The sequence below is a fragment of the Mastigoproctus giganteus genome, chromosome 12, assembly GCF_048544385.1.
Source record: "Mastigoproctus giganteus isolate SK-2022 chromosome 12, ASM4854438v1, whole genome shotgun sequence".
NCBI lineage: Eukaryota > Metazoa > Arthropoda > Arachnida > Uropygi > Thelyphonidae > Mastigoproctus > Mastigoproctus giganteus.
Window position 1 is genome coordinate 64,007,472 of NC_143586.1, and position 27,839 is coordinate 64,035,310.

General features: G+C 37.3%; 1 protein-coding gene across 2 annotated transcripts in view; it reads left to right on the forward strand.

Annotated features, from left to right (window-relative positions):
• Brf (Brf RNA polymerase III subunit) overlaps nucleotides 1-27,839 on the forward strand; it is a 330,203-nt gene that overhangs the window by 233,638 nt on the left and 68,726 nt on the right. For both annotated transcript variants that reach the window (XM_090386884.1, XM_090386885.1), the window contains 2 exons: nucleotides 506-647; nucleotides 21,661-21,948. In XM_090386884.1, coding sequence (XP_090243010.1) covers nucleotides 506-647; nucleotides 21,661-21,948 — 430 coding nt within the window. The remainder of the gene's footprint in view (nucleotides 1-505; nucleotides 648-21,660; nucleotides 21,949-27,839) is intronic.

The following is a 27,839-nucleotide window of genomic DNA, read 5'->3' on the forward strand; positions in this document are numbered from 1 at the left end:
CCAACTCATCTGTATTTGCTTATGGGAGAGAAGCCTCCTCAGTGTTTGTTGTGCCAGTCGCAGTTGACAATATATCATATTCTCATTGAATGTCCCCAACTTTCAACTACCAGAAAATCAACCTTTACCTCCCTATCCCATTTGAAGGAACCGATAACCTTATTGCAGATTCTTGGCAATGATGCAAATTTGGAGGAACTGTTTACTTATTTGAAACAGATAAATCTCTATAATAGCCTATGATCACAATAACATGAGAAATTTGTGATAAGCAAATATCGAACAGGCACAATATGGCCCAAGAGGCCCTTGTGCCAGAAAACCCAAATACAACAACGACTAAAAAATTGCTTGTTTTTTTTTTTTTTTTTTTTTTTTTTTTGTCCCTATTTTGTTGGGTTTTACACTGAAAGTAATTTTGCAGGTGGCATCAGTGATATGCTATAATAATACAAATTAACTACTAGTAAAAATTAAAAATATTAGCATTTTTCATTGCTTGCAGTTAGAACAACAGAACAATGTGGAGGAAATCACAAGAGAAGTTTCAGAAGTCCAGAAACTTATAGAAAAAGAACTTGCAAAAAACAATAAGAAACTGAGAGGTCCATATGCCAAATATGCTGCAATTGCTCCATCAGCATCAGGTATACTAATATATTAAAATATCCCTTTCCTAATTTCTCTCTACATAATAGACATTTTTATGCTGTTTTATTGCAGTTTTGATATCTTCCTTTCATATATAGTAACCTTATCTGGTTTAATCTTAAACAGAGGATTTCCAGAAAGCATGTCTTTCAGATTTACACAACATTTACTTTTCTTCTGTATTTCTATAAAGTTTGTGTTATGTCTTTCAAATCTACAAGATTTGAAAAACGTAACACAAATCTCTCAGATCTACAAGATTGATATCAACTTCAGAGTTCTGACTCTTCTGATAGATATTTACTCTGGAATAAAAAATTCTTCCATTTCATATGTAGAGAAAATGTTATTTATTTTTTATTTAAAATGTTTTGCACCACGTAATGCTCTACAAGTTGTTCATTATCATTACTTTGTTTTTGTGGTTGTAAAAAAGTGAGAATAAAGTTGTTATTGCATTACTCAAAATACAACAATAATGCTGCAGAAGAAAAGCAAGATGCTTTATTTTTCCGAAATGAACAGAGTATATTTTCAGCAAGAATGTTAATTGCTTATATTGCATATCTCCTAGTGAAGGTTTATTTCTTAATTTTAGATTTTTTTCGTAAGTAGCATTAATTAATCATAACCAATCCTTTTAAATTGGTTAAAATGAAAAAAATTAAAGTGTTTATTTAATTTATTAATTGTCAAGCACTTTTAGTATAAACAAGGTAATAACTTTAAAATATGGTTTAGGACCTTTCAAAAAATATACATAATTTTCCCATTGCATCATGACATGCATACATTATTACTTATTATAATTCTGAATTTGGAATATAATAGTATTAGTAGTGGCAAATGATGCAAGAAAAGAGCTTATACGGCATCAGCAAAAAAAAACAACACTTCCCATATCACCTGTCCATCTATTCAAATAGTTTGTCTAGTTCATCCTTGAATTTGTTCAGAGTACCCACTTGCACAACACCAGATGGAAGCCTGTTCCAACAATCTGCTCCCCACTGGTTGAAGGCAAACTTCCACACATTCATCCTGGAACCATCGTTCCTTGACTTGAATTTATGCCTCCTCATGTGTGTAATCTGAGCAAGATAAAGGATGCTATCAGCACTGAGCTTACTAGATCCATTTACAACCTTAAATACCACAATCAGATCTTCTCACATGTGCCTTGTCTCCAGATGCTACAATTTGCAGGTCTGAAGTCTTTCTTGGTAAGAACACCCTTTTGTCCCTTCACCAATCTTTTTGCTCTTCTCTGCATCCATTCCAACAGTTTCACATTCTTCCTAAAATGATGCTTCCAGTCCTGTATGCAGTACTCAAGATGTGGCCTAACCATTGCTTTATACAATGGGATAAAATGGTGTTTAGTATATATAGGTAACCCTCGTATAACACAGTTATTAGGTTCATGTAAAATGTTGTGTTGTGCGAAACCGTGTTCATTATCATCATCCATTTTCAATCCACTGCAGGATGAAGGCCTCTCCAGCAACTTTCCAGTTCCTTCTGTTTTGAGCACTGGCCATCCATTTACTACCCACAAATTCATGAATTTCATCTATCCATCTCCGCCTTTGTCTTCCAGGTTTTCTTCTAGCTCCTCTTGGGTACCATTCTGTTATTTTCTTAGTCCATCTGTCATCATGTCTTTGAGCTATGTGTCCTGCCCAAGACCATTTTAGTTCTTTAGTTTTGACAAGAATGTCCTTTACTTGAGTTTGCTGCCTAATCCATGTGTTTTTCTTCTTATCTAACAGTCTGATTCCCAATATAATTCGTTCCATTCTTCACTGTGTAGTTCTCAGCTTCTCTTCCATTCTTTTGGTGAGTGCCTAAGTTTCACTTCCATAAGTCATGGTGGGGAGTATACATTGGTTCATTATTTTACGTTTCAGACAAACTGGGATATTGCTCTTCAGTATGTGACTATATTTCCTGAATGCTATCCATCCAAAATTTATTCTTCTCTTGACTTCCAGCCATTTATCATTATTACAGCTAATAACTTGTCCTAGATAAGTATATGACTCCACCTTTTCAATTACTGCTCCTTCAATCATTATTTCTCTTTCTGTGGCATACTTGTTCATCATTACTTTTGTTTTAGCCATATTCATCTTTAGTCCAAAATCCCTACTAACTGTGCATAACTGATTAAGATTTTCCTCTAATTCTTTGGGATCATGGCTTATGACCACAATGTCATTTGCAAATCGTAAATGGTTTAGGTACTCTCTGTTCACATTGACTCCTTTCTGCGACCAGTCTAATCTTCTGAAAGCTTCCTCAAGGGCAGCAGTAAACAGCTTCAGAGATATTGTGTCTCCTTGTCGAACTCCTTTCTCAATTTTAAATTTCCTACTGTCTTTGTCTAGTCTAATAAAGGAGGTAGCACTCTCATATATTTTCTTCAAAATCATAATATGCGGGGTATCTATGCCTTGTCTTTCCAGTGCCCGAAACATTGCCTTATGCTGTATGGAGTCAAATGCCTTTTCATAATCCACAAATGCCAGGCATAATGGTGTTTTATATTCATTTGCTTTCTCCATTAGCTGTGATATTACATGAAGGTGATCCATAGTTGAGAATCCTGTTCTAAAGCCAGCTTGCTCTTTCGGTTGATTCTCATCAAGTATTCTTTCTAAAGGCGCCTCCGTAGCCAGGTGGAAAGGAGCAGCAGTGCGGTAGCACACGCTTCTTGATTAGACCGGGGTTCGAGCCCGTCACCACCAAATACGGAGGATGTGGAAAGGTCAGGGAATGACCACCGCATATTCCCGGAGCAATATGGCCTTAGTTGCTAATGCTCCTAAAAACCAAATAATAACAATAATAAATAATATTCTTTCTAATCTGTTAGTAATGACCTTGTGAACAACTTGTAGATGTGGGATAACAAGCTAATTGGTCTATAATTTCCAATTTCTGATTTATCTCCTTTCTTATGCAGCAAAACTATGATTGCATTATTCCACTGCTTAGGTGTCACATCTTTTCTAATGCACTTTGTGAAGAGCCTTGCCAGTTTTTGTTATGTCTCTTCCTCCCAATTTTTACAACTCTACAGTAACTTCATCTTCCCCCGGGGCTTTCTGATTCTTCATTTTCTTCAATGCATGTTCTACCTCATCAGGAAGAATATCGGGTATATCGTATGTGTTGCTACTTTACAATCCATCTTCCCCACTGCTGGCATCATTCCCTCGCTCCTTGTATAATTCTCTATAGTAGTCTTCTGCTATTTGAATTATGCTGTTTATAAGTATACCATCGCTATTCTTCAGTTTCAGTATCATTTGTCTTTCTGTATTACTGCTCATGGCTGCTGATTTAAATCCTTTGTTTTCCCTTAATGCTTGTTCTACTTTTCTTGTGTTAAATCTTATGTCCTCTCTGAGTCTCTTTCTAATGGCTTTGCATAACTCAGTATACTCAATTTTCTCCCTGTCAGTGTTTTTCTTGCTCTTCATTTGTCGTCTTCGATTCATCATGACAAGTGTTTCTTGACTAATTTTTTCTTCTTTGGGTTTCTTTTTCCCTATAGGTTTCGTGGGCTTTATCACTTCCAGAAAGTTGTAATATTCCTCATCGATATCTTGGTCCTGAGCAGTCTGCAGAAGCTCAAACTTGTTCTTAAGTTCCAGTATATACTGCTTTTTCTTCTCTTCTGTTATCTCAAAGACCTTTGTATTATTTACTCGAGTCAGTTTTTTCCTTTCCTTTCCTACATCTATATCAAGTGTACATCTTACTATTCTGTGATCACTTCTAACATTTACCTTATTCAGGATGGTAACTTTATTCACAATATATCTTCTGTTAGTGAGGATGAAGTCGATTTCATTAGTTGTTTATCCATTTGGACTCTTCCATGTCCACTTTCTGTTCACCCTTTTCTTGAAAAAAGTGTTCATTACTGACAGTCCTTGAGATTCTGCAAATTCCACAAGTCTTTCACCTCTTTCATTTCTTTCACCAATTCCAAAATTTCCTATAGTTCCCCTTTCTGTGCTGTTTTGTCTTTTTCCAACCTTAGCATTGAAGTCCCCCATAATAATAGTGTAGTGGGTTTTCTGCTCATCTAGAAGGCTCTGAATTTCAGTGTACATTTCTTCAACTTCTTCATCATCATGGCTCGACGTTGGTGCATAAATCATTATAACCTTTAGCTTGAACCTCTTAGAAACCTTGAGTATTAGTCTTGACACCCTTGGTGATGTACTTTTGAATTCCAAAATGTTGTTTTTAAAATCTTTATGGACCAGAAACCCAACTCCACCTTCTCTCCTTTCACTGTTTCCATTGGTGTACAGCAGATTTCCACTTGATAAACTTATAAGTGATTCATTTCTTCTTCTTGTTTCAGCCAAACCAATGATATTCCAATTCACATTTTCTAATTCCTTTTCCAGCTCTAATATCCTGTCTTCACCGATGAGTGATCTTACATTATAACAGGCCAAGTTCAGTTTCCGTGCATGGCAGCCTGGTCATACCCAGAGATTCTTAGCACCCTCTGCTTCCACTCTGATCCTCTTGCTGCCGTAAGAGGGGAAGTGAAAGCTGCTGGGGACTGAGGGCCATTTGTTTTGTCATGCTGTCATATGCTGGAGGGTTTGGTCTTTCCCTCTTCACGCTGACCAGCCTTCTTGAAGAGAACCACTCTACACGTTCGTTGCCACCTAAGTGACTTAACAGGGCTTACCATCGAGAAGGTGTGCATGAGTGGTTTTTAGGGAGGCAGGCCAACCGGACTTCTCCTAAATCTTCTGTATTAGAGAGATATTGGATCCATCAGTGTTTTAGGCTGAGTGTCTGATACACAGGATACCTGTTCCCCTCTAAGCCCCACCATGTTATACAGGACTAAGAAAAAGTACAAAAAAGAAGGTTACGTTCAAAAGCTAACAAAAATACACTATTTCATTAACAAAATGTTAACAAAAATACACCATTCTAGATTTCGTTTCGTGTATCTTCTGCTCTCTTTAAAAAATCAGTAATCTGGGTTTGTTTGCTTTTGCTTGTTTGCTTTTGCTATGTGAATGTCATCTTATAGAACTAAGCATTTTTGAAGCTCCCTTTAGAACTTTGGGCTCCTTTCATTCAAGAATCTGCATTCAAAAAATAAGATTCTAATTGCTTCGCTAACTTTATGCCTTCCCCTATGCTTTTTAGTGTAAAATTTGGAAGTTTAGAATTGTCATCTGCGATATCATCATCTGAATTGATTTGATTTTACCTCCGATGCCATTTGCAACAAATCTGCTACGCCGGTTTCTTTTTCTACCAGTAATTCTTGAACATCTTCAGTAATCATATCTTTTTTTTTATTTTTTAGGAGCATCGGCAACTAAGGCCATGTTACTCTGTGTATATTGTCTATAAATTGCATGTGTCCTGAGGTCAAACATCTGTTTTGATGAACAAAAAACCTGAGTTTCCACGAGAAAAAACCATGCTACACTCGCCCGACTAACTCAGCCAAGTTGTGAAAAAGGACCATAAAAATTCCTCCCTTCATCGAACGGGATTCGAACTTGGTTCTTTTCCAGCCGGTGTGAAGGGGGGGGGGTGATTCTATCAACTGTGCTACCCACGTGGGCTTCAGTAGTCATATCATCAAAATCTTCCCCTCTTACTGACGTAGCAAGTTCTACTATCTCACCGATTCCTTTTCTGCCGGCTCGACCATATTTCCTGAATGAACTGACTCTGGCCATGCATTTTTCCACACACATTTAACGTTGACGGCTTTACTTCTTTCAGTGATAAAGCTATGATTCTGATACAGTCCACAATTTAGAAATGTTTCCATGCCCTCAATACTTCAATAGATTCGGAATCTATTTTTCCAAAATCCATTGTAATGAATTTCTGATCGAATGAGTTTTAAAAGTAGATATAATGCCTTGACTTAACGGCTGAATGAAAGAAGTTGTATTAACCCAGTACAACTGTGGCGGTAGGAACATAACTTCAATGTTTGGATGACTTAAATCTTTTGGATGGCCTGGTGTGCTATTCAATAGTAATAAAACTTTGAAATCTAGATTTTTCCACAAGTTCAATAGCACAGAACGTAATGCAGGAATTTCCCAAAAAAATAAAATACAGGGATTTCTCAATAATTTTATTTTGACTAGCGAGTCAACAACGGGGATTCAAAAAGAGTGGAAATGTTGAAAAATTACATCCAACATAATAGTATGGTTTCCCCTGCACAAAATCTCAAAAATACCCTGTTATGTGAGGTTTACCGAAATTTTCTAACCGTGTTAGAATGAAACTGTGTTATATAAGTACCGTGTTGTGCGAGGATTGCTGCAATTTATCAGTCATGTTAGAGTGAAACCGTGTTGTACAAAGAAGTACCATGTTATACGTGGGGGGGGTGTTGCTTGTATAAAAAAAAATTTTATTAGGTATTAAACCACTACTATTTGATGCCAAACAGTTTTAGAATATAAAACTGTTTGGCATCTCTCATATTGTGGAATTATTTTCACAACTGGATTGTCAGCTGTTAAACCATCACCCACCCACCAATGAAGGGTCAAATAGCCCTGAAACAGCCGTCTGGTGTTATGTATGAGAATAAGTAACAATGGTCTTCTCTGTTACTTCAATATTCTCCACAATCGATCAATCAGTGTGTGTGTGTGTGTGTGTGTGTGTGTGTGTGTGTGTGTGTGTGTGTGTGTGTGTGTGTGTGTGTGTGTGTTTATTACATTGGTTCAATTCAGAATGCTTATGTAGAGCAATAATGATATTCTTTTTCGGACTTGCAAAGTTCCAGTAAAGTATTGATGGGACATCATTTCTCATCTTGGCTTGCTGTTTACCCTGCATGATAAACTTCATGTTTAATTGTAATGTAGCCACTTTTTTGATCTAAATAATTTTGAAACAGCATAGCCTGACTTTGACCATTAACCATCCTCTCTACCTTCAAACCATCAGCAGATTTTAGCAACTTCCCCTGTACTCCCTTGACGATGTCATTAATGAAAATTAGAAATGAGAAGGGGACCAGTATCAATCCCTGAGAGACTCCACTTGCTGTGCTAATCTGCTCAGGAGAAGGCCCATTTATAATTACTCTGTGTCACCTGTCTTTAGCTAGCATCTCATGATAGTAATTAACCAAATTAAAAAAAGCAAGACTTTCCCTCCCAAATCCATGTTGTGATCCCTTTAGAATCCAATTCTTATTCAGGTGATACTGTATTATATTCTTAACCATAGACTCCATGACATGGCCAGCCATGGCAATCCAACTCTGCTGTATAGTTTTCCATCACCTTTTTGGGTCATCCTTTATGGCAGCATTTACCAAACTGTGTTCCGTGAAAAATCGTAATTAATAATTAAAACCGGTCCTTGAGCTATCACAGATATTCTCTCAGAGATGCCAAGCAAGCTGTGCTTGCTACCTGGGAGTCTAAAATGCTGATGGAACTGATATTCGAGTGACACTCAAGTCAAGTGACCCAATTTCAGGGAATTCCAGATGGTCTGTGACAACCAAATCCTCTGCTTACACCTTCACGGTGGTGGGACTGTTAGTAATCCTGGGTATAACCCCCATGCGCAAGCACACTGGGTGACCACCCAGCTGTGAACCATTGTAAGCAGCAGTCGAGGTGTGGTGCCCACACCACATGGAGTAATGCTGCCCCTCTGCATTTCCACGCAACACTAGGTGGTAGATGACTCTCATCAACTGGTGCAATACCACCACTTTGCTTATTGGCTTGAAGTGGTGGAACCCATGTTTAGTCTCCAGAGCTAAGTTCCAGTCAGCCCTCCCCATCTCTTTCACCTTGCAGTATGATTGATGTCTTTTAAGGTTATAATGAACACCATGGCAAGATCCAAACTTCCTTACATTTTGAGGGTACAGCTAGAAATCGGTGTTCACATTCCAGCCGCTAGTTAGCACACTGGACCGAACCTATTGGTAACTCTTTAGGAGGCTTCCGGATTAGCTAGTGTAGGATCTTGCTACCTCTACTCTGCCAGATAGTGATAGGAAGGAGCTGAGTAGTGTGTATGTAGGGGGCATTGTTGAGGCCACGTTATGTCAAGGTTCTGGGTACATCTTATTGTGTGTACGCCATATCTAAAAATTTCATTACTTCATACAGCATGTCCCCTCCCACTTTTTCTTATTATTGAATATACCATGAATTGTCAAACTACTAGAGTAATCTTATCAGCAAAAAGATCTAAACCTCCCAAACACTTCCTAGTTCATTTTACAAATATACGTGGTCTCAATTCTAATCTCAACGATGTGAATTTTCGCTTGTAGTCTGGTAACCCCATGTGCTTTTTCTGACAGAATCTCAGTTTTCGATTGATTCAACTACTGCTCATCTCACTTGCCCAAATTATTTGCTTTATGATTCCTTTCTCCTCAAAGGTGGTATTTGTGCATATATCCATTCCAATATTCCCTGTCAGAGACTTGGTAATTTGGAATCTCCACTTTTCAATTTTCTTAAGATTTTAAGCCTTCTCTGGCTTAAAATCTCTCTCTCTCTACCTCATTCTGTCGAATTCATTTGTTGTTTCTACCATTCTCCACTAATCACTTGGAACTCTTTGACTTCCTCTCTTTTCAACTTGACTTTCTCCATACCAACTTTCCTAACAATGAGGTAATTTTCCTTGGTGATTTTAATGTTCACAACTCCAGCTGGCTTCCGTTTTCTAGTCACATAGACCCATCTGTCAAGATGCTGGGGCTTTCGCAATTACTAGTGACCTTGCACAGATTGTTCATTTACCTACAAGAATACCAGGCAATCCTAACCATACAGCCAACACGCTTGATCTTTTTCCCACAAACAACCCTTCTAAGTACAGTTGAAGTGAGTGGTGCTTTAGACACCTCAGATCACAACTTGGCGATTGTCTCTTCTCCAATGGAGCCTTTATCTCATGGCTATTCCAAACCTTGTGTTGTTTGGCATTACAAGAATGCAAAATATGATGGCCTGCTAGATTTCTTTTCCTTGGTCGGATTACTGTTTCAAAACTTCCAATGTCAACATTTGCTAAGTTTGTGTCAGTGAAATTATTTTTGTAGGTATGGAATTCTTTGTACCATATTCCACTTTAAAATCTCGTCCTTTATCTAAACCTTGGTTTTCCAATAAATGTGCTAAGGTTATTCAAGAGAAGAATGTTGCATATCGTAATTGGCTTGTTTTCAGTTCTTCAGTTTCATTTTCTGCCTACACCAGAGCTCGCAACAAACAATTGTAAAGCAGTTATTAATCAGTCCAAACTAGAGTTTGAACAGGCTAAGAGTAGAAAACTTGGGTAAAATGGGGAAATGTTGCAGCCATAGCCTATTGGCTGCAAATTTTGCCCATCTCTGTCCCCACCTCTGTCCAAACCAGATGGTTCTGTTGTCACTTGAGCCAAGGATAAAGCTGACCTGCTAGCATCCCATTTTAGTTCCAACTCATGTATTAATGATCTTGGTAAAACACCTCCCACCATTCCCAACATGCTCCATTCAATGCCTCCTGTGGTCTTCCATCAAAAGGATGTCAGAAGAATTTTGATGAATCTCGATGCTAAGAAAGCTCCAGGTCCCGATGGTATTTCTCCACTTGTTCTCAAAACCTGTGCTCCTGAACTTATTCCTATTCTTTACTGCCTTTTTTCACTTTCTTATTCCAAAGGTGTTTTTCCTTCTGCTTGGAAATTTGCTCATATCCAGCCAGTATCTAAAAAGAGTGACAAATCCCTCCCATCCAATTATCATCCCATTGCAATTACTTGTACTTTTTATAAAGTAAAGGAGAAATTAATTAACTGCCAACTCTTAAACTACCTATAAACCTTCCATCTGATCAACGATAGCCAGTATGGGTTCTGTCAGCGTCGATTTACTGGTGATATTCTTATGTCCATTTATGGACAAATTCAATGGAAAAGTTCGGTGAAACACAAGCAGTTGCTCTTGACATCTCAAAGGCTTTTGATCATGTTTGGCATAAAGTTTTTCTAAACAAGCTTCCACTTATGGTAAGAAAAAGTGGGGGGGGACATGCTGTATGAAGTAATGAAATTTTTGGATATGGCATACACATGGAAAGAATATACCCAGATCCTTGACATAACATGTCCTCGACAATGCCCCCCCCCCCACATGACTCCTTCCAATCACTATCTGGCAGAATAGAGGTAGCAAGATTATACACTAGCTGATCCGGAAGTCTCCTAAAGAGTTACAAATAGGTTCGGTCAGGCGTACTAACTAGCAGCCGCCTGCGAACACCGTTTTAGAGCTGTACCCTCAAAATGTAAGGAAGATTGAATCTCACCATGTTCATCATAACCTCAAAAGTCATCAGTCATACTGCATGATGGAAGAGGTGGGGAAGGGTTGACCAGAACTTAGCTCTGGAGACTAAACAATGGGTTCCACCACTTCAAGCCTTCAATACGCAAAGTGGTGGTATTGCACTGGTTGATGAGAATCATCTACCACCTAGTATTGCCTGGTAACACAGAGGGGCGGCATTCCTCCATGTGGTGTGAGTGCCACACCTCTACCTCTGCTTACGTTGGTTCACACCTGGGTGGTCACCCACAGTGTGCTTGTGCATGGAGGTTATACCCAGGATTACTAACATTCCCACCATCATGAAGGTGCAAGCAGAGGATTTGGCTGTCACAAACCATCCGAACTTCACCGAAATTGGGTCCAATTGACTTGAATATCACCCAAATATCAGTTCCATTAGCATTTTAGACTCCGAGGTAAGTACAGCTCGACTGTGATAACCTTAAGGACCAAATTATGGTTTGCAAACTGTTATTTGTAATTGGTTATCCAGTTTTCTCTCTGACCACACACTAAGGGTGATGGTAGATAGCTCTCTGTCTTCTAACTTCTCCACTAATGCCAGTGTCCCCCAAGGTTCAATTCTTCCCCCCTTTTCCTTATTAATATATAATATTAATGACCTTCCTCCATTGACTGGAAATCCTATCCATAGTTTTGCTTGTGATAGCACATCGCATTCCACTTTCCAGTTCGAAAAACCTTGCCCTGCTCAATCAGTTTCAACTTCTTGAATATCTGCTACCAATTCCTTAAATGCCAATCTCCAGGTAATTCTCCAGTGGGGCAAAGACAACTTAGTTGATTTCAACCCTTCTAAAACTCAGTCTTGTCTTATATCTCGCAAAAAGGATTCTTCTGCTCCTATGTTTAACTTTGGTGACACTCTGATTTCTAGGCAAGATGATATATCTCTTTTGGGGATTACCCTGACTTCTAATCTCTCTTGGCACAAGCACATTATAAATATTGCTTCCTCTGCATCTAAAAAATTTGGTCTTCTCTCTCGCTCTCAGCATTACTTTTTTTCCAAACAGCTGTTCACTCTGTACAAATTGCAAATCCACCCTACCATAGAATATTGTTTTCACATCTGGGGCGGTGCTCCCAAAACCTCTCTCTCAGGCTTCTAGAATTCATTCAGAAGAGGGCAATTAGGTTAATTAATGACTCATCTCTAACAGAGTCTCTCCACTCTCTGTCTCATGGACATACTGTTTCTGCTGCATGGCTCTTCTACGGATACTTCCATGGGCACTGTTTTTCTGAATTCGCTTCTATCATTCCCACTCTCCTTTTCAAAACAGTCCGAACACGTGCCGCCACCAGCCAACATCTGTTTACTGTCCAATTTCAAGCTCACAGAACCAACTTTTCATCTTCCTCGTTTATTCATTCAACTGCCGTTTTCTGGAACAACCTTCCTTCATACGTATTTCCTGAAAATTAGTCTACAGAAGTTCAAGTCTAATGTCAACAAATATCTTCTTTCATCTTCTCAACCTCCAACCCCTGCATGGTACTAAGTAGTATAGGTTCTAATACCTCTCCTGTTTGGGGTTTTCATAAAAAAGAATAAATAAATTTTGCATATTTGTAGCATACACCACTTTTGTATCATTATAATTTTAGCATAATTTTTTTTCGGTTATTAATGTACTGGCACAGACTAATAATCAAATAGACCGTGGAACACTTTATTTTGGCAGGCTCTTGCATAGAGAAGTATGCAGAGAGGTAATGACATCTACGAAAAAGCGGCAATGTAGTAATCTAATATGCCATTCACATGCGATTTAGCGTGGAATACTGAGAGGGGGAAGCGAACCAATATCATAACTAAACTCACTTCCAATTATCAGTATTTTGAAATATTATTATTAAAATAAATAACCATGGATTTGTGGTTGAAAAAAGTAAGTTTAAAACGAGAAGCAAGTACTTTTAGTATTGCAACTGTGGTCGATGAAAACGAACACAATATTGTCACACCTCAAAGTGAGGATGAACAACTGCAGCCTTTTGTTCCCTAAAAAATCTGAAATGAAAAAACAGGAACCATCTATTAAAAGACCAAAACGAAAGTATGATGATAGTTATTTTAATTTCGGCTTTACATATGTTGGAAGTAAAGATGCTCCTGATGCAAGTGCATCGTATATAATAAGATATTATCAAACAGTTCTAAAATGTTTGGAATGACTAAAAATGTTTGGCAAATGCTTCTTTATGGATGCTTCTTTTTCGATATGGAAGAAACATTAGCTTCTTTAGTCTAAAGTGATCATCCCGGAATATAGCGATGATCTCATTAACATTTCTGATGGTTTGATATAGTCACATGCTGCCTTTTTTAATATTTTTTTTTTTTTTTTTTTTTATGTGAACCCCAAACAGGAGAGGTATTAGAACCTATAGTACTTAGTACCGTGCTTGGGTTTGAGGTTAAGAAGACGAAAGAAGATATTTGTTGACATTGGACTTGAACTTCTGTAGATTGTAATTTTCAGGAAATACGTATGAAGGAAGGTTGTTCCAGAAAACGGCAGTTGAATGAATAAATGAGGAAGATGAAAAGTTGGTTCTGTGGGTTTGAAGTTGGACAGTAAATGGATGTTGGCTGGTGGCGGCACGTGTTCAGACTGTTTTGAAAGAGAGAGCAGGAATTATAGAAGCCAATTCAGAAGAACAGTGCCCATGGAAGTATCTGTAGAAGAGGCATGCAGCAGAAACAGTGCGTCTATGAGAAAGCGAGTGGAGAGACTCTGTTAGAGATGAATCATTAATTAACCTAACTGCCCTCTTCTGAATGGAATCAAGAAGCCGGAGAGAGGTTTTGGGGGCACCACCCCAGATCTGGGAACAATATTCCATGGCAGGGCGAATTTGCGATGTATACAGAGTGAGCAGCTGTTTAGGAGAAAATTAACGCCAAGAGCGAAAGAGAAAACCAAGTTTTTTAGATGCAGAGGAAGCAATATTTGTAATGTGCTTGTGCCAAGAGAGATTAGAAGTCAGGGTAATCCCCAAAAGAGATATATCATTTTGCCTAGAAATCGGAGTGTCACTAAAGATAAGCATAGGAAGAGAAGAATCCTTTTTGCGAGATATAAGACAAGACTGAGTTTTAGAAGGGTTGAAATCAACTAAGTTGTCTTTGCCCCACTGGAGAATTACCTGAAGATCGGCATTTAAGGAATTGGTAGCAGATTTTCGAGAATTGAAGCTGATTGAGCAGGACAAGGTTTCTCAAAATGGAAAGTTGAATGCAATGTGCTGTCATCGGCAAAACTATGGATAGGATTTTCAGTCAATGGAAGAAGGTCATTGATATACAAGAGGAAAAGAGTGGGGGAAAGAACTGAACCTTGGGGGACACTGGCATTAGTGGAGAAGTTAGAAAACAGAGAGCCATCTACCATCACCCTCAGTGAGCGATCAGAGAGAAAACTGGATAACCAATTACTAAAAACAGTTGGCAAACCATAAGATGGAAGCTTGTTTAGAAGACCTTTATGCCAAACACGATCAAAAGCCTTTGAGATGTCAAGAGCAACTACTTGTTGCTCTTGACATCTCAAAGAATTTCACCGAACCTTTCCATTGAATTAGTCCATAAATGGGTAACATAAGCCAGAATATCTCCAGTGGATCGACACTGACGGAATCCATACTGGTGATCGTTGATCAGACGGAAGGTTTCTAGGTAGTTTAAGAGTTGACGGTTAATTGATTTCTCCATTACTTTAGAAAGAGTAGAAGTAATTGCAATGGGACGATAATTGGATGGGGGAGGGATTTGTCACCCTTTTTAGGAACTGGCTGGATATGAGCAAATTTCCAAGCAGAAGGAAAAACATCTTTGGAATAAGAAAGTGAAAAAAGGCGGCAAAGAATAGGAGTAAGTTCAGCAGCACAGGTTTTGAGAACAAGTGGAGAAATACCATCAGGACCTGGAGCTTTCTTAGCATCAAGATTCATCAAAATCCTTCTGATATCCTTTTGACGGAAGACCACAGGAGGCATTGAATGGAGCGTGTTGGGAATGGTGGGAGGTGTTTTACCAAGATCATTAATACATGAGCTGGAAGAAAAATGGGATGCTAGCAGGTCAGCTTTATCCTTGGCTGAAGTGGCAACAGAACCATCTGGTTTGGACAGAGGTGGGAGCAAAGATGGGCAAAAGTTGCGGCCAATAGCTTTGGCAAGAGACCAGAATGCTCGGCTACCATTAGGGCAAGAAGCAAGTTTTCTACTCTTAGCCTGTTCAAACTCTAGTTTGGACTGGTTAATAACTGCTTTACAACTGTTGCGAGCTTTGGTGTAGGCAGAAAATGAAACTGAAGAATTAGAAACAAGCCAATTACGATATGCAACATTCTTCTCTTGGACAGCCTTAGCACATTTATTGGAAAACCAAGGTTTAGATAGAGGACGAGATTTTAAAGTGGACTGTGGGATAAAGGATTCCATTCCTGCAAGAATAATTTCACTGACACGATCTGAGCAAACGTTGACATCAGAAGTTTTGAAACAGTAATCCGAACAAGCAAAAGAAGAAAAGAAGTCTCGCAGGTCATCCCATTTTGCATTCTTGTAATGCCAAACAACACGAGGTTGGGAATAGCCATGAGATAAAGGTTCCATTGGAGAAGAGACAATCACCAAGTAGTGATCTGAAGTGCCTAAAGGACCTCTCACTTCGACCGTGTACTTAGAAGTGTTGTTTGTGAGAAAAAGATCAAGCGTATTGGCTGTATGATTAGGATTGTCCAGTATTCTTGTAGGTAAATGAACAATCTGTGCTAGGTCGTTAGTATTTGCAAAAGCCTCAGCATCTTGACCTGCTGGGTCGGTGTGACTAGAAAACGGAAGCCAGCTGGAGTTGTGAACATTAAAATCACCAAGGAAAATTACTTCACTGTTAGGAAAGTTGGACTGGAGAAAGTCAAGTTGCAAAGAGAGGAAGTCAAAGAGCTCCAAGTGATTAGTGGAGTTGGGAGAACAGTAGAGACAACAGATGAATTTGACACAATGAGGTAGAGAGATTTTAAGCCAGAGAAGATCAAAGAGAGGAGATTCCAAATTGCCAAGTCTCTGACAGGGAATATCAGAACGGACATATGCACAAGTACCACCTTTGAGGCGAAAGGAATCATACAGTGAATAATTTGGGCATCTGAGATGAGCAGTAGATGAATCAACCGATAACTGAGATTCTGTCAGAAAAAGTACATGGGGTTTGGCAGACTGCAAGTGGAAATGGACATCGTTGAGATTAGAATTGAGACCACGTATATTTGTGAAATGAATTAGGAAGTCCTTGGGAGGTTTAGATCTTTTCGCAGATAAGCTTGCTCTATTACTTTGACAATTCATGGTGTATTCAATAGTAAGAAAAAGTAGGTGGGACATGCTGTATGAAGTAATGAAATTTTTGGATATGGCGTACATGTGGTAAGAATATACCCAGATCCTTGACATAACGTGGCCTCGACAATGCTCCCCGCATACACACTACTCGGACTCCCTCCAGTCACTATCTGGCAGAGTAGAGGCAGCAAGATTATACACTAGCTGATCCGGAAGCTTCCTAGAGAGTTACCAATAGGTTCAGTCCGGTGTACTAACTAGCGGCCGGCCTGCGAACACCGTTTTATAGCTGTACCCTCGAAATGTAAGGAATATTGGATCTCGCCACGACGTTCATCATAACCTCAAAAGTCATCAATCATACTGCATGATGGAAGAGATAGGGAAAGGTTGACCGGAACTTAGCTCTAGAGACTAAACATGGGTTCCACCATTCTACTATTAATCACCTCTGACATTTTTCTCAGTAGCTTTATTAATGAATGCTTCTCGTAGACCATTATACCCCTTATTTTATAGCAAGCTGTGACGACTTCTCCTCATTATTTTCTTCTGTTTCAAACATGCTCTTCAACTTGCAAACTTTCAACTCATCTTTTTTTTTTTTTCTTTTTTTTTTATAAGAGCATGAGCAACTAAGGCCATATTGCTCTGGGGATATGCGGTGGTCATTCCCTGACCTTTCCGCATCCTCCGTATTTGGTGGTCACGGGCTCAACTCATCTGCCATTTTATTTGGATTGGAAACTCATCTGCCATTTCATCTAGATTGCCTGATCTGCTCTTTTCTTTCTTATATTTACATATGAGTAGGGCTTCTTGTCCCTGCTATTTAGTCTCTTTTACATTTTTTCATATTCATTTTCCTGCCTTACCCTATTAGGGTTTTGTTACAAATATGCTTCGAATTGTCAAATGAAATCAGTTTCTCGTGATAGTCTGCAACTGTTCCATGCTTCTTTTTCTTTTTTTTTTTTCTGCTTTCTCAATTAAACATTTCAACACTTGTGTCATCCATTTTGGCAGTACTTCTCCTTTGGAATGAATATGTTAGTGTCTTCTTGAATAAGCTTCTAACCTTAAGCATTTTCCATAATGCATTCATATCCTCTAATACAGCCCAAGAAATACTTCAGTCTGCTATGCCTACCCTTCTTGAAATTTCTTGGACACCTCCCATTTATAACATTGTGTTCACTACCTGCTATTGGTCCTGCATGGTCAAATTCTTAATACTGCCTCAATTCTTGGTAAGATCCAGAGCAAAGATATTTGAATCCTTTGCACCCTCTTTGCAATATTAGAATAAAAACGATTATCCTGTTAGTTTAAAAATCTGATCCAAATGGTGTATTGCTGGTCTATAGTTTCCGGTTTATAAAGAGATAAATTAAAGTCATCTGTATCAAGACAATTGCACTTGCTTGCCCATTCAAACTGAGTAAAGCAATTTTTATCATATTTTTTATAGTCATTTGGCCTGTAACATATTACTATTATCTTTCTTTAATCCCTAGTGACTTGATCAAATACTGAACATTATCTGGCATTCAGGCAGCTTTTGATAAGTAATATAGCATTCTCTCCCCCCTTCCACTTCCCTCCTCCTGTAAACACTGAATATGTATTGCTTCAGAATAAATTTAGATTTCATGTGTTTCTATGTTTCATAGATTTTATATGTTTATATAATATAGCTTATATCATTGGAATTAGGCATTATGTATTTCAAAGAAATATATATATATATATACAAATATATATACAGTTGAAGCTCTTTATAGCAACCCTTTTTTTTAAAGGGTTGCTATAAAGAGCACATTATAACGTCCTGTGTGGTGGGCCCAGGCCAATTTCTCATTAACTAATGCCATTTTACATTTAGTATAATGACCTTGAAAATAAAAGGATTTCTCTGTACCAATGATAAATTTCTACCTCTTAATCTGAATTTTCACTTTCGTATTACAATATTCATGTTTAAAAATGACAGAACGCTTCAAATATGTTGGAATTATATTTGAAGAGAAATCAATTTTTAATATTTCTGACACTCTTTTCTCACAGTGTGGTGATGAAATGAACATTGGCTAGAAGTCAGTTACAGTGTATGTTTCAGTATATCTTAGTATGGCTCCAAGGAAGTGGATAGCTTTACCAATCACAGAAAATTAGGATTTTGCAAACTGTAGATAATGGTGTGCATTCTAATACTGACATCGCCAAACAGTTTTCCATTCCTAAGAGTACTCTGTTCACTATTCTGAAAGTTTAGAGAAATCTACTGCCGCACCTGGGAGAATTTGAGCATGAAAGTATTTGGATTTTGGAATGGCTAATGAAGATGCATGCAAAAAAATTTCCCATAGATGGTAACCTTTTAAAAGCAAAGGCTGAATCGTTTGTGCATCGAATGGATATTGAAGAATTTAAAAGTTCAGGTGGATGTTTCCAGAAATTTAAGACTCATTATGGCTTGTCTTTCAAAAAAAGTGTATAGTGAAAGTGCAGCTGTGGACAGCAATGCTACAAAGGATACAACGCTAATTTAATACTGTTGTACATATTATAAATAAGATTATACTACATTGTATTAGTAGAATGTTTTACTCTATAAAACATTATTTTGTTGGGGATTACATCCTTCCAGTATAACAACCATTTGTCTCATTCCCCTGGAGAGGTCATTATATAGCGCTTCGACTGTATACACACACATGCAGGGTGATCCATAAGTAAGGAAACTTTTAATAACTGCCGATGTAAATATGTATAAGTTATTTAAAAATAATATATAATTTTTTTTATTATTTCAGAATAATTTGAAATAAGAAAAGTGCCATGAGCCTTACAATGAAGGCAAAGATTGAAATTGTAAAGCAAAATGCAAAACATGAAAATACTGCAAAAATTGTGTGCCGGTTCGAGAAGTTTTTTGGATATAAACCACCCACAATAAAGACCATAAAGCAAATTATGAACAAGTTTGATGAAATGGAAACAGTGCATAATCTACTAAAACCTGGTAAACCCTGTATCTCAAAAACAGCTGCCAATTTTGAACTTGTAAGAGAGAATATCAAAAGAAGACCAAAAACATTGTAAAGAAAGCAAAGTTTGGAACTTAAAATGCCTAAAACAAGCTTAAATAGAATAATAAAAGAATCCAAATACAAAATTTGTCATCCCATGTTTTACTCTATAAAATTTAGATGAGGAAATCCAGATAGAAAACTGCAATTTTCCAAATGGTTTTAGGCCATGACCATTACCAACCTAGGTTATAATGGCAAATTGACAATGTTCTGTGGACTAATGAAGTCACATTTAAAGTAAAGAGAATTGTTAAATTACCGTAATTGCATTTATTAGTCTCGTAAAAATCCCATTTAATCTTTCACAAAGAGTTAGTGCTTGATAGTCTTTCACAAGGAGTTACTGGCTTGATAGTCTGGATTGGAATTTGAAACACTTATTCTCGGACCTTTTTTCTTTGAGGGCACCGTGACAGTAGAATGCTATCCGAGACTGCCAAAAGACAAAATGATTCCATTAATGCAGTCCAAAATCAGTTTTCAATATTGCTTTTTTATGGAGGATTGAGCACCAACTAGCTGTGCAGAAACTGTTTCTGGATTCTTAGACGAAAAGTACCCAGGTGTAATGGATTGTGGGGTTTCATCGAATGGTCACCATGCTTATTGGGTTTAATGGGATTCTTAAAGGATAAAGTATTTAGTAATAAGCATACATCTCTGCTGGAGCTTCAACAGTCAATAGTTAGAGAATTTGAGAACATTTCTGAGGAAGTGTGCCTTGCTGTGTGTCACTTTAAAAAATTAGTCTTTTATGTCCAAAAGACTACAGTTTTGTAAACACCAAAATGGTAGCCATATTGAACAAATATATATATATATTTTTTTTTTCTTTAAATTTTATGTATACCCTTTCTATTGTACTAGCATTATTTAAAATATATATATAAGTGTTGTTATTTACAGTCAAACTTGTGTCCTTACTTACGGACTATTGTGTGTATATAATAGAGCTGCCAGAAAATAAGGCCAATCAACAAAATATTCCATGATGGATATCACCATGATGACCATCATATTTGAGGTTATCATGATGACCTCTAAAGGCAACAATCATACTGCATGATGGAAGAGATGGGTGGGTTTGCCAGAGGTTTGCTCTGAAGACTAAACTTGGTTTCTACCACTTCAAGCCTCCAGTATGCAAAGTGGTATTGCACTGGTTGATGAGAGTCATCTACCACCTAATATTGCCTGGTAACACAGGGGGGGGGGTGGCATTCCTCAACCACTGCTTACTTTTGTTTGCACCTGGTTGGTCACCTCCAGTATGCTAGGCGATGTATTTCAGGACCTGCACATGGGAATTATACTAACAGTCCCACCATCGTGAAGGTGCAAGCAGAGGATTTGGCTCTCAGAGACTGACCGAACTCCACTGAAATTTAGTCTACTTGGGTTGAGTTCACCTGAATATCAGTTTCTTCAGCGTTTTAGACTCCCAGGTAGCAATCACAGCTTGGCATATCTCAGAGAATCTCTCTGACAGCCTCAAGGACCAAAAATGAACAAGGAACAACCCCAAGGTTGTCAGTGTTGTTACTTCATGAAAGTACTTTATCCATATCATACCAATCAGACTGTTCTACAGTAGACAGTTAACCCTTTGTGTGGATTTCCAGAGACATTACAACAGTTTTTGGTTTTATTAATAACTTTCTCAAAGAAATAGTGGACAGTCAAAGTATTTTATATTTCTTGATTTTATTGTTTTCTTTCTATCCACTTTTACATTTTTATGCATACATTTCTGCTCTACATCAGTAAACAATGCTGAATAGCTGTATTTTTGTTCCATTTAGCTGAGCCCCCAAAGTGATCACAATAAGTGGCATCCACTGAATTTTAAGGAACTAACAAATAGAAAGTTTGTCAAGCTCCCTTTAACTCTATTTATTCATACATATCATTTCAATAATTGAACATGTTATAGAACAGAGAAGTTGAGGTTTAAATAAAGCTTCTCGTTGGTTATTAATCATGAAAAACTTTCATATTTCTTTCTAAAGTAAGAAAATAATAAAAAAAAAAAAAAGTATGGTTATATTTTATATACACTTCATCCTGGAAGTTGTGTGCTCTATTCATTATCCGCATTATTGTGGATGCATGTATACACTATATGTCTATGTTATGAATATTTTTTATCTATAGATGAAAATGAAGAGAGCCAAGTAGAGGATGTAATTGCTGAAAATTTCATTGTTGGAAACACACTAGAAGTTATAGAGGACTGCATTAAAGATTGCAATACAAAATCAGATAATGAACTTCCATCAACACAAGGGGAACTCAACAGTATACTGCTCCCACAATGTCAGAATCCAGTACCTGCTTCCCGAAAGTACTTCAGTGGCTCTTTGAGTGGACCTGGTCCAACTGCAGCTACTTTAGGTCTTAAGGAGAGTATAGAAGAGTGCATGCGAGTTTCGGAAAACCATGGTAAAGTTTTTGCATTTCCTTATTTTATTCTTAAAAAACGTATATATTTAAAATGTTGAGTTTTAGGTCATATTGCACCATTGTGTATTATGTGTGTACAGTTGTGTATTTTCAGGCTGAAAAACCCAGATTAATTCACATGGGAAAACCCTACTCTCTCCACCTGAGATCAATTAACTACAGCCTCATTCGAAGGGGCCTTACCAATTCCTCCAGTCATCGATAGGACTCAAATCCTGACCTTTCCAAGTGAGTGACATGGCAAAACCTCTATGCTGTCCTGGAAAAATGTTCTTTTCTTGCATTCATCAAAATATATATTATCCAGTGAACAAAAATTTTATATATGCAGAGTGGTTACAAAGTCCCTCTGTCACCGCTCTTCAGACACCTGGTTACCTCTGTTCAGACAACTTGTATGCTAACCATACAAGTAAAGGCACATAGACATCAATAAGAACTTGTAACCTGGTCATTTTTTACCAGCCTACAAACAGCTTAAAAAAAAATGCTCTCCTGAAGAAGGCGCCTCCGTAGCCAGGTGGGAAGGAGCAGCAGTGCGTAGCACACGCTTCTTGATTAGACCGGGGTTCGAGCCCGTCACCACCAAATACGGAGGATGCGGAAAGGTTAAGGAATGACCACCGCATATCCTGGAGCAATATGGCCTTAGTTGCTAATGCTCCTAAAAAAAAAAACCAAACAAACAAACAAACCAAACTCTCCTGAAGAGGCATTAATCACTACATTGAAATTGTAGGGAATTTATTCTATATATTAGTCAAACTAAACATGCATAAACTATACTTCCAGTATATAATAATCCAAATTGAACAAAGCCCTGACGGTCACATAGGCTATATGAAATGATAGAAATTATGACTTTCTTTCATTGTCAAATTCATTTTTCATATAACTTCCATATATTTTAATCTTAGAATTTTTGGTGTATCAAATACTTTTTTTTTATTTACTGCCATTGTTTTATTTGTTACCTACCTCAACAGAGTGATTGGTATATATTTTTGTTCATTGATCATTATGACAGTGTTTTCACTGTCACATTAAAATTTAAAAAAGCTTATATATTGTACTCCATTCTCAGCCTACAGCTGGATTTATTCTAAACTTTTATTTGATACGTTCCTCCAAATACAAGGCTTTATACATTAAGTTTTTCAGTTGTAAGTATTCACACTTAAAACCAACAAAATGATCAGAAATGCACAGATGTGCTGTTCTCTCTATATGTGTTTTATGCCTCAGACCACATTCCTCACTGTACAAGACTCACTGATATCCAAAAAAAGCTATTAATAGCTGAGTCATGTTGGAAGCCAAACATTTGAATAAAAGATTCCTTATAAAGAAAACTGATAATGTGAACACATTTGTTAAATTGTGGTGGATAAAACCATCTGAGTAAGAATCACAGTACTCCACATTAAAATACCTGATAAAATGAAAGAGGAGTTGGATTGGAGATGGGGGGGAGGCTTAAAAAACAGACCGAACTAAAAAAAATGCATTAAAGACAAAGATAAAAGTGAAAAAAATTAGAATGCTTTCCATGCCTTTGAATAATCTAAATAGCATGGAAAACAAAAATAAGGAAAATAAGTCAGAAGTAAAAAAAAAAAAAAAAAAAATTGTGTATTACTCAGGCAGTCCAGAATCAAATTTAATTCATAAATGCTTATTTAGGCACAGCATAATGTGTATTGTTTTTTATTTTTTTGATGAAAAGTTTAATTAACAATTTATGTTTTGCTGGTTTTTATAACTGTTGATTAAGCACAATTATAATCAGTCATTTTCCATAGTAATATAGTAATTATTTTTATTTTTTCATCCATTTTTTTCTTTACTTTTGGCTTTCTTATTCACTTTTCCCAGCTAATAGATTATTTATGGGTATAAAAAGCATCGAACTGTAATTTTCATCAATTCTTTTATCTTTTTTGTTAATGCATTTTTTTAGTTTTCTCAGTTTTTCTAAGCCCCCACCTTCTTCTTAGTTCCATTTTAGCAGGTATTTTAACATGGAGTATTTTCAGTTCTTACCATAGTGTGCAATGGCTTGATCCACCACTGTTTGGAAGAGTGTGTGTGACACTCCTAACTTAACAAATCACTCTGAATTTTTGACCGTCTTTTTTTTGAAACTTGACCATCTTCAATCTAACTTTACCCAACTATGAAGTAGTTTTTGCACTGATTTTAGTATTTCCAGTTAGCTGGAAATATAGGCACATCACAAATATTGCTGCTTTTTCTGCATTAAAAAAAAAAACTGGGTTTTCTCTTTCATTTTCAGCATTACTCTTCTCCTAAATCTCACACTGTGCAAACCTCAAATCTACCCTACCATGGAATATTGTTCCCACATCTGGAGCACTGTCCCTATAACCTCTCTCAGGCTTCTAGACTCCATTCAAAAGAGGGAGGGCAGTTAGGTTAATGACCAATCTTTTACAAAGTCTCTCCACTTTCTGTCTCATAGACTTTCTGTTTCTGCCTTTTCTTTTGATACTTCTATGGGCACTGTTCTTCTGAATTGATTTCTGTAATTCCCCCTTCTCTCTTCCAAACCAGTATGAACATGTGCCGTAACCAGTCAGCAACCTTCTACTGTCCAACTTCAAACACACAGAACCAACTTTTCTTCTTCCTCATTTATTTCTTCAACTTCTGTTTACTGGCACAATCTTCCTTCACATGTATTTCCAATCTACAGAAATTCAAGTGTAATGTCAACAAGTATCTTATTTCATCTTCTCAACCTTCAACCCACATACAGTATTATAGGATCTAATATCTTTCATGTTTGGGATTTTCTTTAAAAAAAAAAAAACTCTTGCTCCTCACACCGTACTCCTGCAGGCTGACATTTATCAGAACCATGTGTTGGAGCTAGCCACAATGTAGGAACCCTGTTTGAAACAGAGTTCCTACATTGAATGTTTCTTGTTGTTGTTTTGAGGGTTTTGAGCACAAGAGCCTCCTGGGCCATATTGTGCCTCTTCATGGTTTGAAGGAAAAAATTATATGACTAAATATCCATAGTATGATTATTCCAAGATGATTATATAAATTTATGCATTTTAAATATTGAAAAAATTCTTCTGGATAGTTGACTGTTGAGGACATTCAATGAGGATGTGCTGATTATTAGCTGGGATTGACAAAATGAACATTTGGGGGGGGTATCCTATAAGCAAATACAGATGAGTTTGAGGGGAGTAACCAAGGCATAGTCTTACCAAAATCACGTCTTCTTGCCTGCTTCTTCTGAAATAGATGTCCACGGTTGTATTTCCTTTTTTATCTGCAGCAGTTTATTATTGATTTGAGATAGCCACATTTGAGACCACTGGTTCCTACATGCTGTTTTAATAATAGATTTGTAATCAGTGCAGAGCACTTTTGGCAAGAAAATCCATTGTCAGGAAGTTTAGCAGCATGATCTGCACATTTATTACCTGGGATTCCAGCAGAAGGTGATGAATGTTTGATAGTGGTATAATCTAGATCAGATCTGTTTTAGGATGGGATGGGAGGGAGAAACTGTGGACTGAATGGCAGTGACTGCACTTAAGGAGTCCGTATATATCAGAGTTTGCTTGAAATAACAATTGTTTATGTTATTTAGGGCTAGTTTTATTACATACAGTTCTACAGTATAGATATTGCATTCAGTAGAAAGAGTTGCAGCAACTGAAAAAGTGAAAGAAAGAAGCTTCTACAGCTGCATTTGTTTTTGATCATATGTAATTTCTCAGTTTTCCAAGCTATGTGCTTCATGTAGAAAGTTCATTTTTGCTAGGGAACATTTTCCCCATTATAGAAAGAAATTGTTACACAGAGGTTAGAATGAAGTCTAGGGAGGATCAGGAGTAAGTAGCAACATCTTGAAAGAAATGTTGGAAATTATTGTCCCAACTGTGCATGAGCTCTTCCAATTGAAGTCCTGCAGGGTGATTTTCATTAGGTTTTTTGTGGTATAGCATGGCATATTTGAGGGTCACATGGGCACATCCAAGTGGGGTGAGATGGAATACATTTAATTTTTGCTGTGTAATTAAACAGTAAGAATTTTCTCCTTAGGTGTAGAGGGGGTTCATTTGCCTCAATATACAGGCTGTGAACTGGAAATGTTCTGAAAGCTCCCTCAGCTATCCTCAGGGCACTATGCTAAATAGTATTCGAGTAATAAAGAATTTTTCCTTGTTGAATCATAGACTGGTGATCCATAATCCAGGCAGAACCAAATTAAGGTTCTATAGAGATGTATAAGGAAGCTTCTATCAGCACTCCACGACATAATAGAGACAGCTCTTAGGATGTTCAGTTTTTTTTTAGAAAAGTCATCCAAAGATAAGCTATATGAGTAGCAAAGTTAAGTTTATTATCTAAATATAAGGCCAATAAATTAAAATTGTTGGTAAGTGGAATCAGGTTATTTTTTAAATATATTTCTGGATCTGAATGTAGTCTGCATTTTTTACAGAAATGAATTGCAGTAGATTTCTTTTCTGCTAGGGGATAGCCATTCCATAGTGCCCATGATTCTATTTTGGCTATGGAAAATTGAAGTTGCATTTCAGTGGTGTTCGTAGTTTGTGACTGACAAGATATAATGAGGTTGTCAGCAAACATGTATGATTCTACTGTATTTGTTATGTCTCGTGTCATATTTGTAATTCTTATTGTAAATAAAGTTGCCCTGAGGATGGAACCTTGTCGTACGCCCTCTCCTTGTTCAAATGATTTGGATAAGTTGTTTAGATAACTAACCTGAAATGTTCTGTGACATAGGAAGTTTCGTATAAATTGGGATAATGGCCCTCTCAAACCAAAAAAATGAAGATCTTGGAGAACACCATATCACCAGGTAGTATTGAAGGCTTTCTCAGTATTGAGATTAATCATCACCAGGTGTTGTCTCCTTATGAAAGCATTGCAGATGTTTGCTTCTGCTTTGATCATTAATTCTAATGTGGACTGATGCTTCCGAAACCTGCAGTGATTATTGTTTAGCAAGTTTTTAGTTTCCAGGAACCGAGTTAGCCCCTGTGAATGAACCATTTTTTCCAAGACTTTTCCTAACAGCTTGTCAGTGAAATTGGTCTGTAATTATGTGGAAAGGTATGATCCTTTCCTGGTTTCAGGAAGGTTTGGACAATTGAGTGATGCCAGGAGTTTGGGTAAGTATTTTCTAAAAATATTTGATTGTTAAGATTTAACAAAGGGCTTTTTGCTTTGTTTAATTCTTTTAACATCATGTAGTAGACTCCATCTGGACTGAATCAGCAGCACTATTTGATGTTTTATTGATAGATTCTAAAAGTTATGTTAATGTGAATGCCAGGTTGTACAAGTGTGATACCATAGTAGTAAAGTTGATTTTGTGCTGTTCTGCAGATACCTTAATTTGTTGAAAGATTGGGTTGTAAGAGATAAATAACTAACCTGAATTTCATGTCCTGATACAGTGGATATACAATGTATTCCAGTTATTTGGGCCACCGGTTAATTGGGGCAGCCATTTATTTGGGACAAATCTTAAAGAACAGAACCCAATCAAGAAAATAGCCAGGGTTTACTTCGCTTAATTGGGACAACATGCCGTTTAATCGGGGCAGCACTCAAGATTACCCTACGATTGTCTCCGACCATACCACATGGTTCGGTCGGATTTCTGGAGGTCACAACCATAAAATAATAATAAAAACAATTAGCAGTCCCCTGTTTATTAGGCTTTTCTGTTAGTGCTTTAATCCTATAAAAAAATTAATTTTCAGAATCTGCTCTTCATTCCTGTTTTTTAAGCTTCGTAACTTCTTACTCCTTTCTCACTTGCGAGTACCATGTTACTTGCGATTTGTGTG